The 16,465-nt window shown below is 41.0% G+C and overlaps 1 protein-coding gene across 4 annotated transcripts in view; it reads left to right on the top strand.

Annotated features, from left to right (window-relative positions):
- pebp4 (phosphatidylethanolamine binding protein 4) overlaps positions 1 to 16,465 on the top strand; it is a 42,121-nt gene that overhangs the window by 2,369 nt on the left and 23,287 nt on the right. For 2 of the 4 annotated variants that reach the window (XM_077715078.1, XM_077715077.1), the window contains exons 2-4: positions 499 to 602; positions 1,017 to 1,152; positions 4,495 to 4,542. In XM_077715078.1, coding sequence (XP_077571204.1) covers positions 499 to 602; positions 1,017 to 1,152; positions 4,495 to 4,542 — 288 coding nt within the window. The remainder of the gene's footprint in view (positions 1 to 498; positions 603 to 1,016; positions 1,153 to 4,494; positions 4,543 to 16,465) is intronic. The other 2 variants (XM_077715080.1, XM_077715079.1) reach the window with 1 other exon arrangement.

Raw genomic sequence — 16,465 nt, 5'->3', positions numbered from 1 at the left:
CATAGAACTTTAAATCCAAACTTGAGCCATCTACAAGTTATAAAAAATTCGGGAAGCTTCGTCAAGCCATTCGAATCTCCGGGATTTTTCATGCCCTCAACTCGCTTAAAGACAACATATCGACAAACTAAAACGCTCAATTAAAATGACGAGTAGCGATATAATTGTTGTAGTTTTGTCTATATGAGAAAATTCAATTTAAATGTGGATACATAATGAACGAGTTTTGTGATTGTCCACCTCTCCTGTAATGGTTTCGCCCATTCGAGCGCATTTCCACTGATTAGTATTATACAGCCAGCTGTTCGAATGGGGGGGGTGTAAACAAAGTTAGCAATCCTAGTTTATTCGCTGTGGTGCTAGCTTGTACTTAATAAACAATTCGCTTTTAACGACTAATGGCCACGATTGCGCATGGAATTCGACAACCACAAGTTACTAATGTGTCAATTTCAAGAGTTACCCTCAGTATAATACAACAGAATTCTTTTTTTGCAGACTTTTCTGCTCCTTTTTTCCCTCTTTTGTGGCTGCACCTGCGGGTTTAGCCAAAGCGAGGCGTCAGGGGAGACGCTCAGTTCGGAAGATGCTTCTTTCTGCGGGTAAGTAAGAGAAAACAACATAACACTTGCATAATATTCACATTTTTTTCCCACAAAGGTTGCAAGCTCTGACCTACTCCACATCCCCATTGAAACTCAAACATTAAAAAACTATGCTAATTAAGGTGCAAAAAAATGTTCCTCATTTTCTGAACGCTTCATCCTCATGTTGGGTTACCGGGGGTGCTGGAGCCTATCCTAGCTGACTCCGGGCCAGACGATTTGAACCCAGGTCCCCCCTAGATGTGAGCCCGATGAGCTAACCACTCGCTCCACCGGGCCAACTCTCCCAAAAACAAAAAACAAAAAAAAATTCGACATGAAAAAAGCCCATATATATATACACCATCTATATATTGCTTTATTTATTTTATGACTGCAATCTTAATAACATAATGTTTCTGTTCATTTAAGCGGTGATCTGGAAGTAATCTACCCAGAATTGAAGGTTGATCAATGCCTGATTGTTCCAAAGGATGACATGAATCTCCGAAAAAAGCTCACCAAAGAGTGGAGCGCTCCAACTATTCTCTACCCCCACGCACATCAGGTAAGACCTTATTTTTTTGTGTGCTACAATATATTCTTGACTGAAACCAAAATTATGCTGCCCCCTTCCACCACATTATCCAAATTAGACAGTTCAGAACAGGTCCTTTAACCAGAAAGTCTGATAAATGAGTCCAATTTTAATATCTAAAGTCTGTATCAATACGTTTCCAATGAACTGGAATTGAAAATAATGTTATATTACATAATTTCTAGTCGTTCTTGTTGCCAAATTTGACATTGTACATTTGGTTTAAAGCATTTTTGTAACAAGGTAAGTCTTATTATTGTATCACACTTTAAAGGTCATGTATGTTCTGTTTTCATACTTGTAAAACCAGTTCTATCAACTTTGTCAAACGCGCGTGCCTATTTTTAACACAAGAGTGCACTAATGTGTCATATTAGTTGTTATAAAATCAGCATCTCAACCCATCCACCACCAGAAGGTGGCGCTCGCAGGTCACTAGCACAACAAGGAACAATAGCCGCATTGAACACGATCGTCTCAGAGACTCATTTTAATATGGCTTTGTCTTAAATGCGTATTTTGTTGCATCCAAACCGCTAGTTACTGACTTTAAAAAGCTGCTTAAATAGTTTCGCACTGCCTTTTCAAAATGTTAAATTCTTGTCAATATTCCCAATAATGACGATAATAAATCCAGATGATCCATCAAAGTATTTTGACTGAATTTAATTTGTCAGAAACACACAAAACAAAATGGCTAACCATTCAAACTCTGACAATGTGACGACTACTAAATGACAACATTCAGGTGATTAATTTAATAATCCTCTTGTAATCATAGTTTTGTGGAGAGCCTTGGAGTGCCCTATTAAAAATGACGTTTTTTTTTTTTTAAAAATGTAATTGAAATCCCGCTGGGATGTAGTTTTTCCTCCCTGGTGTTTTTTCCCCAGCTAAGCAGTCTCGCTTGAACATGATCTATTGCCCAAAGGCACTTTGATCAATGGTCTCATAATTCTGTCCGGAGCGATTCACCCTCCATAGTCGGACGGGAAAACGCATTACGCGCCAGATGAAATCGATAGAAACTTTTATTCCCATTGTAATGCGGCAGACGTTTTTTCTGGCGCTTTTGGCGGCCTGCGATTGCGCTTTGGATCCTCTCCTCCGCCGCCGCCGCTATTCTGTGCCTTCCCGAACCCGTGGCCGCTCCGACTCAAAAAAGCACCCACTGCAAAACCCACTCGAATGCTGACGAGGGAGGCTCACCTGCTGAGTAATTGTAACAGCGGCCCGTCCGTATACATCCACCCAAATACTGCGCAACCTCCAAAGTCTTGAAAATACAAACATTTCAACTTTGGCTATTGCTTTTAAGGCCCTTAATGTACATATTTGAATGATGGAATAGAAGTTGTATTTTTTGAAACACTGGGTTTGGTAGGGGAAGATTATGATGACGTTTTGGATTTGGGTCCCACCGACAACAAAGTGAAACTTTTAGCAAACTGACTACTGCATTTTCTCGCGTATACGCCGTACATGTCACTAAAAAATGACTGAATTCAGCAAACAGTTTATAGTTTATCAGATATACCATGTGACTTTGATAATTGTTCTTAACATTTTCCCTTCAAAGTAACACATTTATACTCGCTATTAAAACCATGAATATAAAGGTTGAAATTGTGAATCAGGGGGCGGCTTATATGAGGGAAATTGTACAATTCAAGGATTTTAAGGCAATTTTAAGCGTGCAGCTTATACGCGGAGGCAGGCTAATATGCGAGAAAATACGATACCTCTTAATATTTATTTTTCATAAGAACGCACTCTGTCAAATTGAACTAAAGTTGAATGACTCCCTTAACAGGTTTGTTTGTTTTGGTTCCAAAGAGCTTTTCCTAAACTAGTTGAGTCTCAATGATAAAATATTTAGGCTTGAAATCTCCACAAATCAAACACTTGAATAATTTCCCCGAATCTGCCACCGAATACGACCATCCGAATCCGCAAAATTGTCACAAAATACCGTTCTAGTCGTCAAGGAATGTGTCTTAAAAAGCAGGAAGTTTCCAATCACTCCAACACAGGAGCCCTGGTCGGGATCCCATCCAAAAACCAAAAAAAAGGCCTTTTGAAATGTGTTTTTTATTCTTTGGCTAGACATTTGGACGGATGGAATGAGGGTTTAAAGCCTAAGTGTGATTAGAGCTGCCTCAATATGATCTCTTGAGCTTCTAATAGCGCTTTTTCTCCTCTGTCTCTTTCTTTGCTGCTTTTCGCTCTCTCTGAATGATTTTTATGCTTAGCTAAAACATGTGGGGGCGTTGAGAGAGGATTTAAATGCACAGATCCCCCTCTTTTTTTTGCGTGCGCTGGTGTGTGTGTGCGCTCGAGTGTTTGTTTGTTTTGGTGAATCTCGCCCGTTCTTTTCTTGTGTGCCTCTGACGACGGCGGCGCAGCTTTTTTTTTAAGGCCGGCGGTGCCCACGGCAAAAATCGCCCTCCCTCTCCACTGTTCCCCCGCGTTGGCGAGGGTGGGCTTCCTCTCTCGCAGACCCCGTCATTCCCAGGAAAGCCTACGCGTTCGCCCGCGTAGGCCGCGGCGGCGGGAGCCCGTGACTTGGATTCCGCCGCCGCCGCCGTCGTCGTCATGGGTTTTGCACACTAATCAAATGATTGGATAAGGGTACTCTCAAAGAAGTGGTCAAAAGTCACTCCATTCCAAAATTGCGCAATAGGAATCCGTTTTGTAACGGTTTGCCTCTGCATAGTTGAAATCCCGTAATGTAAGAGCTACGGATCTTGTGTAGCCAGTCTTCAATATGCATTTTTTTGTAATCAAAACTATGAGCAATTAAACATCAAGCAATGTTTTTTTTCCAGAAATTTTCATGAAAACTGATATTTTTTTTGTTTTTGGCTCGCTATTTTCATTTTTCAGTGTCGATTCATTGCAAAACGTAGCGTCATGTTCGAAATAAGTTTTTCAAACTGTTAGGAAAGCATTAGAAACAAACAATTTTAAATATTGGGTTAACTTGATTAGACAGATGAAATAAAAGAACAAATAATTGCTAATCAATGGAAATCAGGTTAGCTTAGAACTTTATTTCATTCCGTATCGGGGAAATGTCTTATTTGCAGTAGCAAAAGACACACAAGACATTATAGACCTAGTTCAAAAAACTGGAGCCACACACAGCAAGTTATTAAATTAATTTAGCTATACTCACCAGGTTTACATTTCTATTAATTAAGAAAAGATAACTTGTCAACTCTTGCTCAGTTTTTTTAATTTTCAGTCCTCATCTAAACTTGCTTTTATAGTTTCCTAGTTTGCATAATAAGACTTTTTTTTTATTTAAAGATGGCGACAAACTTTGAGGAAGGATTATTGTGGCTGTTGTGCTTAAAAGTAGGTTAATGTTTTTTCTTTCTTTTTCTCGTCTTGACAGCTTCTTTTCTCTTTTTTGGAAGCACGTAATCCCAAAGTGAAGCGATCGTAGCAAGTTTACTTGAAGAGGCGCGTGCGTACACGCACGGCCGTGCACGGCTTAGTGGCTTTTTGCCCAAAATGTTTTGTGGTCGGTCCGGCATTGGGTTTAGTTCCACCCGTGTCCCAATCCTCTGATTCACCTTCTCTAAGAAGCGCTCGGGGGCTGCTCATTATGCTTAACGCGCCTTCTTTGCCTTCTTTGCCTTCTTCAGCTTCCCGTTTCATCTCCTTACTGCTCTTATTGTCTTAACTCGGAGCCGGTGGAACTGAAAAAACAGGTTAATACACATTTTGGCAGATCAAAATAAGATGGTTAAGGTCTTTGTTTTTTGGAGGGGAAAAAGTTTTTCAACCCGAAGCGACAATCGAAACTTTGGGGTTTTTCTTAAAGTAGTACAGTCAATTACGTACTTGTACTAAAATCTGACCTGACAATGTGATAGGCGAAAAAAATCTGGCTCTCGAGCCACATGCGGCTCCTGGTCAAAATGTTTTTGCTGCTTAACATACTTTGTAAATTACTGTGGCTCTTTGTTTCGTTTCATTTTCTCTTATAATAAGAATTCTCTCTTAAAACACTTCATTCATCCAGACCCATTTAAACAAATAATAGATTCTATTTCAAAAATAATTTGGCAGATTTTTTTCTGCTGCTTCTGACGTGAATCTTTGACTTTCACAGTTTAAAATTTTGATCTAATTTGTTCACTAACCTTGCGCTAGCTGCTAGCATGAAACTTACACTAGCATGCGAGCTAGGGTGTTTTCCGAAAGGTAGCAAAAAATTGCCGACAATAATCAGTTACCGTATTTTCAGGCATATATGCGGTATTTGTAAAAATGAATTGGGGGTACGGCTTATATGCGCACGATTTATACAATAACTCAAAAATAGAAATTTTTAATGTTCAGATTTTCCCTTCAAAGTGAAAATCGTGAACCAAGAGGCGGTTTATATGAGAGAAATTGTCAAAATTTAAGCATTTTAAGGCAATTTTAAGGGTACGGCTTATACGCAGAGGCGGCTTATATTCGAGAAAATACGGTACATTTTCCAAAATAGACTCTTTTTTTTTTTTTTTAGTCGATTCTGGTTTTCCGAATATGACTTGCGGATATCCCTACTTTTTGCCACATTTAATTTTTTTTAAGACGATGGTGGGCTGTCAAAATGGATGGCATTAGTGGTTCCTTTCAGCTTGTTATTCGGCATTTCTCGAGGCAAAGGCTGACCCACACAAATCCCACCTGTGTGCTATCAACGTAAACAGGATCACTACAAGTGTGACCACAATGTTTCCCCATAGTTTTGTTGCTGTTCATCAAATATTAAGCAAAAGGTGGGATGCTCTTAGATCCAAGAAGCTTAAATATTCAAGTCTTCAATAAGCTTCCATTTTTTATTTCTACCAGCAGCCAATGGCGTGTTATTTTGTGGGTTTGTTTGATCACCTCAAGTGACTCACGGAAGGCCCCTCCCCCAATAAAAACACTAGAGATTTAGCCGGCTTTTGCCACATTCCATCTCGACATTTATCCATCTTAATCTTCTTAACATATTAAATTGACGGAAAGCTCGGCGCCCCTGGCGGCGTGGAGTCTCTTCAGGTATTGTGCGCGAGGGGCGCCGTTTCTAGCCCGTTGGATTTTGATAAGCTAATCGTTTTTTGTATTTTTTGTATTTTTTTTTTTTGCTTCAATCATTAGTCCAACTGTTGCGCGCAGTCGGTGTTCTTCCAGCGCTGCCCACACTCCGGCGCGGAGGGTTTTTTTTGGAGCTGAGAGCCAAGCTCGCTCGGCGAGTAGGTGTTGCCGCTTTTTTTTCCCCCGTTGGGAAGGCGACCCACCACGGGCTTTTCTTCCATACTTTTCGTGACGGACGCGTTTGGCCTTTTCTGGGGACGTCGTGCAAATCTTGGAGAGCCGTGCTGACTTTTGCCATGTGCTTGGCTTCGAGGGTGCCGGAGATATTCAAATTCCGGCTTGTTTGTCGCCAAGGGGTCGGGGGGTTGGGCCTTCTTGTCTCTACGTGTCATTTCCAGTGAACTTTATGTAGGGAAATGTTCATTTTTGCTCAAGTATGACATGATATTTAGGCCTGCGCCTGTCTGTGTTAAATTGGAGGGAAGGGGGAGGAGCTAATGAGTTGGGTTGATGGTAAAAGCGGCAGATTTTTCGGACTCTGAGTCGGACATTGTTTTTTGAGTTTGGCTGAAATTGAATTGAATACTTTTATTGTTATTATACAAGTTTGATGAGATATAATAGATCACTAAATTATTATAATATAATTCTACTTGTGTATTTATATATTATGAATATTATACATTATTATAATAAAATTAAGAGATATTATACGAGTATAATGAGAGAGAGGAAGAGAAATATTCCCAGGGCCTATGTGGGTTTTCTCCGGGTACTCCAGTTTTCTCCCACATTCCAAAAACATGCATGCTAGGCTAATTGGACACTCTAAAACTTGCCCTTAGGTATGGGTATGTGTCCATGGTAGTCCTTTTTGTCTCCTTGTGCTCTCCTGGGATAGGCTCCAGCACCCCCGCGACCCTAATGCGTTCGGAAGTTGGGAAAATGAATGAATGAATGAATGAATGTCTACCAGGATTGATGAGGAGTGATGTTGAGGATGAAAACGATGTGATCAGGGAATTTGGAATGTGTTGTTTAGCCTGGAGCTATACTTAGCTAGCTAGCTAGCTAAGTATAGCTGTTAACGTTACTTTAAAAATGTCATTTTCTGACTCGTGTATTTTTAAGTCAGACATGCTATTTAGCTTCTTGTATATCTGCATTTATTTAGGGATGTCTATCGATTGCATTAAGTTGATTGAGGATCCTTTCTTATCTTCCGACATGTTTTTGTGTCCTTTTCTAACCTTGCTAGCAGTTCGCGCTAGCGCCATCTCATCTCATTTGATAAACCATCACTTCCCAGTCAAAACCATCACGAGTTTTTAATCTAAAAGTTTTTTAACTAACTAACACAAACCACACTTTCCACTAAATTGACCCTCACTTTCCCCCAAAAACATATTTTAAACAATTCCCGTCCTCCAAAATGTCGCCAGAGAGCTCCACACTTGAAATAAACCACCAGGAGTGAGTGCTAGCTTCTTTTCATGTGACAGCCAATAGACAAAATTGATTAGAAGTGCCTCTCTCACAACTGCATTTTCCTCAACCATCATAGTTTTTTCTTTCACTTCCACAGATTACTTCTTTTCTTTTTTAAATGTTTTTTTTTTTCATTTCTTTGTCCAAACCCCATCGAGTAGCGCTTGAGGTTTTTTTTTGTTGTTGTTTTTTTTTAATTTTTTTTCCTCTTTTCCTCAAGTGAAAAGTTGATATTGTTGTCAGTCGGGGAGAAGAAGAAGAAAAAAAAGGACTTTTTTTTTTCATGTGTGCAGGAATGTAGATTTCTTCCCGCCGTGAAATCCTAATTGTGCCTGGGAGGCCTTCTAGGCTATCTGCGCTCAGCTCAACAGGATTTGTCTGCGTACGTTTGTGCGTGTGCGCGCGCATGTGTGTCAGTTTTTTTCTTTCCGTGCACAAGATACACTTAAAAGAAAAAAAAAGAGATGTATATTGGCCGATAGCCCGATCCTGTGCTCTCTACTTTTTAAAATGCACTTCTTTTTCTGGCCACACAATGCAAGTGGCGCTCTTTCGCCAGGCAATAATTGTGTGGTTAATAGCCTCAATTGAAATGGGGGCATACACGTATGTGGTGGGTCAAAAAGAAACGTGTTGACGGGCATCTGGTGTATTTGTGGAATTATCGCCGTGCGTACATATGCAAATCCGGGAGAAAATCCCGTGCGCCCGCAGCGACGTCTCCTCCCGGATTCGATTTTGGGTTGCGCCTGACACTCAAAAAAAGGGGGACGACGTTATATGCCAAGATTATTGCTGTAGTCATTAATTGTTGCTTGAAAAGGGGATTAGGATTAGCACTCCTTTAGAACACTCCCAACCAACACCTGTCCTTCTTTTAAGTCCAACCGCATTGCCATTTATTTCTCTCTTTTTCTCTTATTTCTGTATCAAGTTGGCAAAATACATGGAAAAGAGAGGCTGATTTATTCAAATGAATCATCGGCGCTGGAAAGGATTCAATACGTGCCACATTCAGATGGGTGATATATTATTCCCTTGGGGAGAGGCGAAGATGGCGGAGCTCTTTTATTTTGTCTTTTCTTTATCGCCGTGTCGAGTTGAAAAGCAGAAAAAGGCTCGGCTTGTTTTTCCGTCAATGGACCTCAGCCCTCCAACCGTAAACCCGAACCTCCTCTGATAACACTTGGCCATTGTACGTCAGACGTCTTGCGTGAATGTATCCACTTCTGAAGACTGATAGGTTAGATGATGTGATTTGAATGGACTAGACTTGGAAAAGAACATGATTGAAAGTTGCTTTTTTAGTCATTTTGTGAAGAATTGAAGGAATATTCTTCTCCAGAAGGATGATGTGAATAGTAATATCAATAGTAATGTTCTTAGAGTAGGTTTTTTGAATTTGGAGGTAAACAAAGACATTTGGTGGCGGGTCGAAACATGGCGGCATGGTGAAAATACAGTGAGAATTTTTGTCAATGTCAAACATTTGTTCATTTTTAAATTGATTGAATTGAATGTTTTATTGTCATATACTGAGATTTAAAGCTTTCACCACAGTGCACAAATAACAACAAACCGACAAATAAATTATAAACAAATAAGAAATAAGTAGTCCAATCGAGTAGAGTGGACAAACAAATGCATAGTTAATCAATATATAGTCATGATATTAAAGAATCAATGCATAGTAATAGATAAATAAGTGATCAACATCAGAAATACGTCGTATAAGTAGTCATAATGTCTTGATTAGGTCCTAGGTGCAGGACTCTAGTTGAGTATGGTGACAGAAACTGTTATTGAGACTGTTTGTCTTGGCTGTTATGGCTCTATAGCGCCTTCCAGAGGGCAGCAAGTTGAACTTTTGGAATCCGGGGGATGCCTATTGTCTTTTATAATCCTCTCTGCCCTTTTGGCATTTGTAGACGTTGGACAGGGTAAGAGGTGGCACTTGATGATCTTTGGGGAATTTGGAATCTATCATTTCGACAAATAAACAAGCTACGATTCTATGCTACGGATGACAACGGTATTTTTGGCGGTTGACGGAGGGTCCCGGGCCAGAGCGTTCCCCGAGTGAGTCAGTCGCCACGAGACGAGGCGGCCCCCGATCGTCAGACGGGTGGGCTGCTGACACTTGGCGCCGCCTGGGTGTTTTCAAATATTCTCTGGGGCGCTCCCCCCCCTAATAAGGGTCCCGTGTCGATGCCTTTTGGTGGGCGTCCACGGATGGCGTCAATAGCATCGTCTTCCTACTCGAGAGCGAGCCAGTGTGCGTTGCATGCGTGCGTGCGTGGAGGCCATGGGCGGACGTGGGAATAATTGACACTTTCTCACTGTACTACCATCACAAACCATAATTAATCACCACGGAAAAAAATGTGGAAGCCATCTTGGCTGGTGAAACACGCCGTGCCTGTGAACAGCCCCGACACCTCGAGATCCTCCCTCCCGCCATCCCTCCCTCCCTCCGTCCAGGGCCAAAGCCAAGCCGCCGCTGTCGACGGCGTTCGCCATTAGCCGCGATTTGGAACATGTCCATTCCGTTGAGCAGGGGTGGCAAAGTCACTTTTGTCGCCGGATACTTCCGCTTTTATTCAAAGGGGTGCCGAAGTTCATCCATTCGGTGATTGACGGCTTTTCTCGTCTTGTTTATACTGCTTCGTAAATGTCCAAATCGTCTTTTTTGAGCCATTTAATAGCATGTATTTGCTTGGATTTTAATTTATCTACATTTTTGGGGGTCAAAAAAGAGGAAAATATTAAATATTTCTTTTTATGTTTTAGTCTTTTTATTTTTCAATTAAATATTGGTAAGATAGTTTGAAATTGGCATTTATTTTTTATTCTAAAACATATTTTTCTAGTAGAAAACAATATATTTTGTTTTTTATATTCAAGAAAAAAAATAACTTATTTTTTTTTTACTAATTTAATTTCAGTTTCTTGTTGTAATGTTATATTAAATAAAAACTTCATAATTTCCATCCATTGCTGTCAATGGCAGTACAACGTGATGCCAGACTTTGTATAAGTATCAATGTCAGAAATATATTTTGTAGGGCCATGTATATTTAGGACTATTTTCTTTTTTTTTTAATTAAAAATGTTCATCTTTTGAATTTTGATAGTGAACTTTGGGAACTTTTTGTCATACCGTGTTGTAAAATTTTGCCCTGTATAAGTTCGTCACCATTTTCTTGACGATAGGATATATTCTAAAATATTTTCATAATGTTACTGTCTGACGCATTTCGAATGTAAAATGCCATACACACTTCCCACAAAAATCTCTAAAAACGACAAAGCCATTCAAAGGCAGTTTTGCACCAAAACAATAGACCCATTTGTATGAAAACCACTCATTTCAAACACCATTGAAAATGTGAAGGCTTTCTTTTGGAGCTCTTTGTCGCCTGTAAACAATTCCTGCTAGCTCCGAAAGCACCCCGCTTCCGTGACCGACTTCATTACGACCAAACCTTATCATTTTCACCGTGGGCTCTAGCACCCCGCCGCGTTTCGTTAGTATGCAGCACAAAAAAACGTTGCTGGCGGGACGCTCGCTTGATATTCCGGCGTGCGTTCCCTCTCTCGTACCTGTTAACGCTAGTTAGCATGGTGCAGCTCGCGCGTATTTTGCAGCGATTGGTTTTGGCGCCAATGAGTAGGTGTGGAAAGCCAAAGCGAACGCCGCAAAAGTGTCGGAAGCCTCGGCGAGGGAGCAAGATGGCATCCAGGGTGACTAATCAGCTTAACGTGAGCACGGCTGTGGTGAAAGAAGTCATCAGTGTTGAGAGAAATGCACAAATTGCTCCCAAGGCTCCTACTAATTCCTTCCAAAAAAAATGGTTTCCATCGTCGCACTCTAATGTTTGCATTGGCTTCACGGAAGAAGCCACTCGGAATACACAAACATTAGTTTCAAACTTTATCCAACTAGCACTTTTTCACTTTAAACTGCAGTCATTTCAAAAAAATGAAAAAAATTGTGGTGGTTAGCAAGTCTGTCTCGCACTTCTGAGGTCGAGGGATCAATCCCTGGCGTTCGGACCATCGTGTGTGGAGTTTTCCGATTTGTTCCATCTCGAAGAGCTAGCTTGGAGCTAATATAGCATGTCTTTTATAGAGAGTGTTAGTTAGCTCCGCCGTTTGTGGGCCGGCATTCTGCCTTGGATGTGAACATGTGACTTGACCATGTGACCATGCGGCTCCTCCAAAGTGGCGATTTATCAGCCACTTCACGCTCGGCTCCCGTGTGGGAGGCAGGCAGGCAGGCCCACTTTTAAAAATAGGACGCTTTGGAGGTAGCGAGCGTGAGGCGCTCCGCAACAAGCCTCGCCAACCATCTTTGTATAAAATCACCTCTCCTCCTCTGGGAGTCCCGCCCGAGTCTTTGCCAATCAAATGGGACATTTTCCGCTTTACTTTGGGTTTGGTACTGTAAATCAAGCTAATTTGGCGGGCTCGGGGTCGTAATACCAGCGGACCGGTCCACACTAAACACAAAAACCATGTGTGGATCTTACCTCTAATGCACATGTGTCAAAGTGGCGGCCCGGGGGCCAAATCTGGCCCGCCTCATCATTTTTTGTGGCCCGGGAAAGTCAACACGAGTGCTGACTTTGTGTTTTAGGATCAAATTCAAATGATAGATATAGATGTATATTAAATTATCTGTTTTTGCCCCTTTTAAATCAATCATTATTTTTTAATCCATTTTTTTCTGTTTTTAATTCAAAAATTATTTTTGTAAAATCTAAAAATATATTTAAAAACGCTAAAATTTTAAAATTTTTTAGATCTATAAAAATGGAATATTCAGGGCTTTTATTCCAGTTTTCCCCCCTTTTAAATCAATAATTGTCATATTTAAATCATTTTTTCTGTGTTTTTAGTTCAAAAACCATTTAGTAAAATCAAAAAATATATTTAAAAAAAAAGCTAAAATAAACATTGTTTTAGATCTATAAAAAAAACTGAATATTCAGGGCTTTTAATCCATTTATTCAAAAAATACCCTTGCTCTAATGTACACTATTATTATTATTATTTCACCCCGAGACTCTTCCCCCTTTGTTCTAATGAGGACAACAAATGTATGTAAGGTCTCCTTTTTCATCATCAACGATATTAATTACAAAAAGATCGATCTTCCGGCCTGGCCGTAATCTGCCCGTTAAGCCCCGCCTTTGTCTTGACGCCAACACGGATACCTTTTTAATTACCCGACAAGTTCAAATGTTTTTTTGGAGACTTAAAGAGGGGATTTCCCATGGACGCGCCGTACGTGAGGTTAGCCGGCCAATGAGACGAGGGCCAGGCCAGGGGGGGGGGGGGGGGGGGGGGGGGGCGTGTTAATGGGCCGCTACGCTAGCGACGCTGTTAGCGATGGGGTGGGGGATAAAGCGTGAACTTGTAAACTCGCCCAGGGGCTTCTTGGTGCGTTCCCGGCTAGCTCACGGTTGCCCTTCGCGGTGTCGTCACTTAGCGGAGCCGAGCTCCGGAGCGCGGGGGGTGCCGTACGGGGGGAGCGATTAGGCAAGTCTCTGATTCTCATCCCCGGTAGAGTTCACTCAAAGGTGAACCGGGAGTTTACGTCCAAAGAGATACTCGGCTGGGCTTTGTTCTTTGTTTTTTTTTTTCAATTTCGCTTCATCGGTGGCGTCGGCGTAGGAATTCCGGGTTCGAAAATCGTGACGGTACATTTCTAGGGGCGGCTCAATTCGACAAAGTTACTGGATAAATTAATTCCTTATGATATTGACCTTAATACAGTCGTATGTCTCCTTACTTTGGTCCCAAGACTTTTTTCGTAACTTGGAAAATGTTGTAAGTAGAAGTGTACTTTATATGTAAAGTCCGTGTGGAGCAGGTGGAGTGGACCTATGGCTCGGGGGCCACATGTGGCTCTTTTGATGGCTGCCTGTGAGTCCAACTATGGAAAGCGCCGATGAGAGAGCTTGACACTACCTCTAGCGCCACTTTCATCATCATTTTTTTCCCCGTTTTACTCTTCTGCGTGCCGCTCTCATTGATTAGCAACGGTGTAGCAATGTTGTCAACAGAATGCAGAGACTTTTTCCACTTTAACAGTTCTGGAATTACTCAAAATGCCACACTTTTGCAAGTATTTTTACAATTCGGAGTATGTGAACATCATGAATTGTTTTTGTCAAAAAGTAACATTTAGTATTTGTTGGTTATTTTCTGTTTTGCAGTAAGAAACCAACTATTACTGGATGAATGAATTCCTTTATGATAATCACCCTAATGCAGTTGTACCTCTACTTACGAAATGAATTGGTTGCAAGACTTTTTTTGTAACTTGAACATTTAGTAAGTAGACTTGTACTTTATATGTAAATTCTCTCACTAGCAACTAAACGGGTGACAATATTTATTTGTCTTGGACGGCTAATGAAAGGGAGTTTGACAATATTTTTTTTTTTTCGCAGCAGCCTGCCCTCCTCGAAGCGTCCACCTCTCCGTTGAAACATATTTTGCGACAACATTTACTCCATCGGAGCCCCGTCGAAGGCTTTCAGATGGCAGAGCATGCATCTGTTTTTCCCTGGAGTCTTTCACACATATCTGCGCGCAATTAATGTGGATTTTGACAGATGGAGAGCCGGGAAAAAATGAAAAAATGTCCTGGTATAAGGGAGAGAAGGGTACACGCCACAATGTGTGAAGTCTTGTGTTTTTGCTGCCCGTGCCAGATGGACCGACCGACCAACCAAACGGGCGAGCGGTATTCTAACAGGTAGACAAATTCCACGGCCCGATACGGACGCCAATCGGCGGCAATTACGCTTTAAAAAACAATGTTTTAACTTATTTTCATGACTATATGGCGCATGGCATTTTAAGGCGCAGTGTCAGTAACAAGTGCTGTTTCTGTATTTGACACACAAACGATCCACCGTTTTTAAAGACACAACCCGGCATGGCAAAATAAACACCAGCTTAAACGGACACAGGCTAAGAACACATAAATCAATCATTGTCATTTTTTAATCCATTTTTTCTGTGTTTTTAGCTCAAAAAACATTTTGTAAAATCTAAAAAAATACATATAAAAAAAGCTAAAATAAGCATTGTTTTAGATCTATAAAAAATTTAATATTCATGGTTTTTGATCTAGTTCTTTTAATGCATTTATCAAAAAAATAATCAAAATATTATATCTAAAATGGTCCGTTAAAGCCTGACACCATTGGTGTACCCTATCAACTGATTTATTTGATTTTATGGTGATAACAATTTTAGTAATAGTCCACATATAAGGCGCACTGGATTATAAGGCGCCCTCCCTGTCTATTTGGTAGAAAATGTAAGAGTTTTGAGTGCGCCTTATAGTGGTGAAAATACGGTAAATTTGGCTGCAAGGGGTGCTTTAGCTCCTTCCATGATAAATGCTCATGAAATATGCTATAAATGGCTATTTCTTTGAATGATAATTATGACTGGAAGTCATGTTTTGATTCAAAGTGCGCGTCGGAGAAGACGTCAGACTGGAAAATAAGTCCATTATCACAGCGTCTTTGCCTGCTAGCCAGCAAACGAGCGAACGGCGTGTACAAATGAGGATTAAAGAAGTGCTAAGAAGGCAACAGGTCATACGTGCTTGCTTACAAGCTAAGCTAAGCTAAGCCGAGCTGCCCGAGGGGGTCACTGATATAGAGTCACTTTTGACAGGCTGTGGAGGAGGCGCCATTGTTGCCCGCGTGTGTCTGCGCGTTAGCCGCCACCGCCGCCGGCGGGCCGCTCACACCGCGCTATTATCCTATTATTAAGCTTACTTGTTTACGCTTATTACGGCTTGTCAGGTAGGCAGACGATCCTTCTCAAAGTCGGCATCCCAAAGGCAAAGGTGGGGGGGGGGGGGGGGGCGTGACTGCTACCCCGATTGGCTGGGACGTGGGATTAATTTCGAGGATGTTAAAAAAAAAACGGGAAATTAATATTTCTACACGAGTTTTCAGATTAAAAAAGGGCCTTTTGGGCCCCAGCGAGACCCTTCCGGGGTTCGAGTCACCGGGTAGGTCGTTGGGAGCAAAGGTCAAAAAATTGTTCCGTAGCCGCGGGGAAGTCGGGGTTTCCGGGAAATGGCCTTGGCTTGAGTCGGGTTTGGCGCTGAAAGGAAAGGGAATATTTTCTATTTTTTGGGGGGTAAATGCCAATGTAGAATCCAATTTTCATGTCACATGACTTACTGCCTAACAAGTTGGTCATTGGCCTGCAAAACAACACAAAAACCCATTTAAACCATTTATAAACCAGCTCTAAAAGTATTGGACAGATAGCCAAAAACAAACTTCTGGACTGGAACAATACTGTTAAATATGCAGATGCCAACTTAGTTTGAACAACTATGGCTGGCTCTAGAGGTGACTGTGTATGAACCTCTTGGCCAATCATCTTAAAGCTTGGCTGCTCGACCAACAAAATTACCATCAATACGCTGTCTAAAAAATGTGTCTAGTATTTTTCGTCGTTTATCTTCAACATCTGCTAGAATCTCACATATTTACATATATATGTTGATTAACATGAATATTGATTAATGTGTTGTCCCTTATTAAATAAAGCAAACTCAATTTGCGGTAATAACAAAAGTCCCATAAACGTCCCTTTTTTTTGCTTAATTTTTCTTTAAATCCTGGTTCACTTGGTCATTTTTTAAAAGGGAAGTGCACCAAAA

This window comes from Stigmatopora nigra, chromosome 4 (assembly GCF_051989575.1).
Source record: "Stigmatopora nigra isolate UIUO_SnigA chromosome 4, RoL_Snig_1.1, whole genome shotgun sequence".
In the NCBI taxonomy this organism is placed as follows: Eukaryota; Metazoa; Chordata; class Actinopteri; order Syngnathiformes; family Syngnathidae; genus Stigmatopora; species Stigmatopora nigra.
Note: the sequence above shows the minus strand (reverse complement) of the source record. Positions and strands in the feature narration are given on the sequence as shown.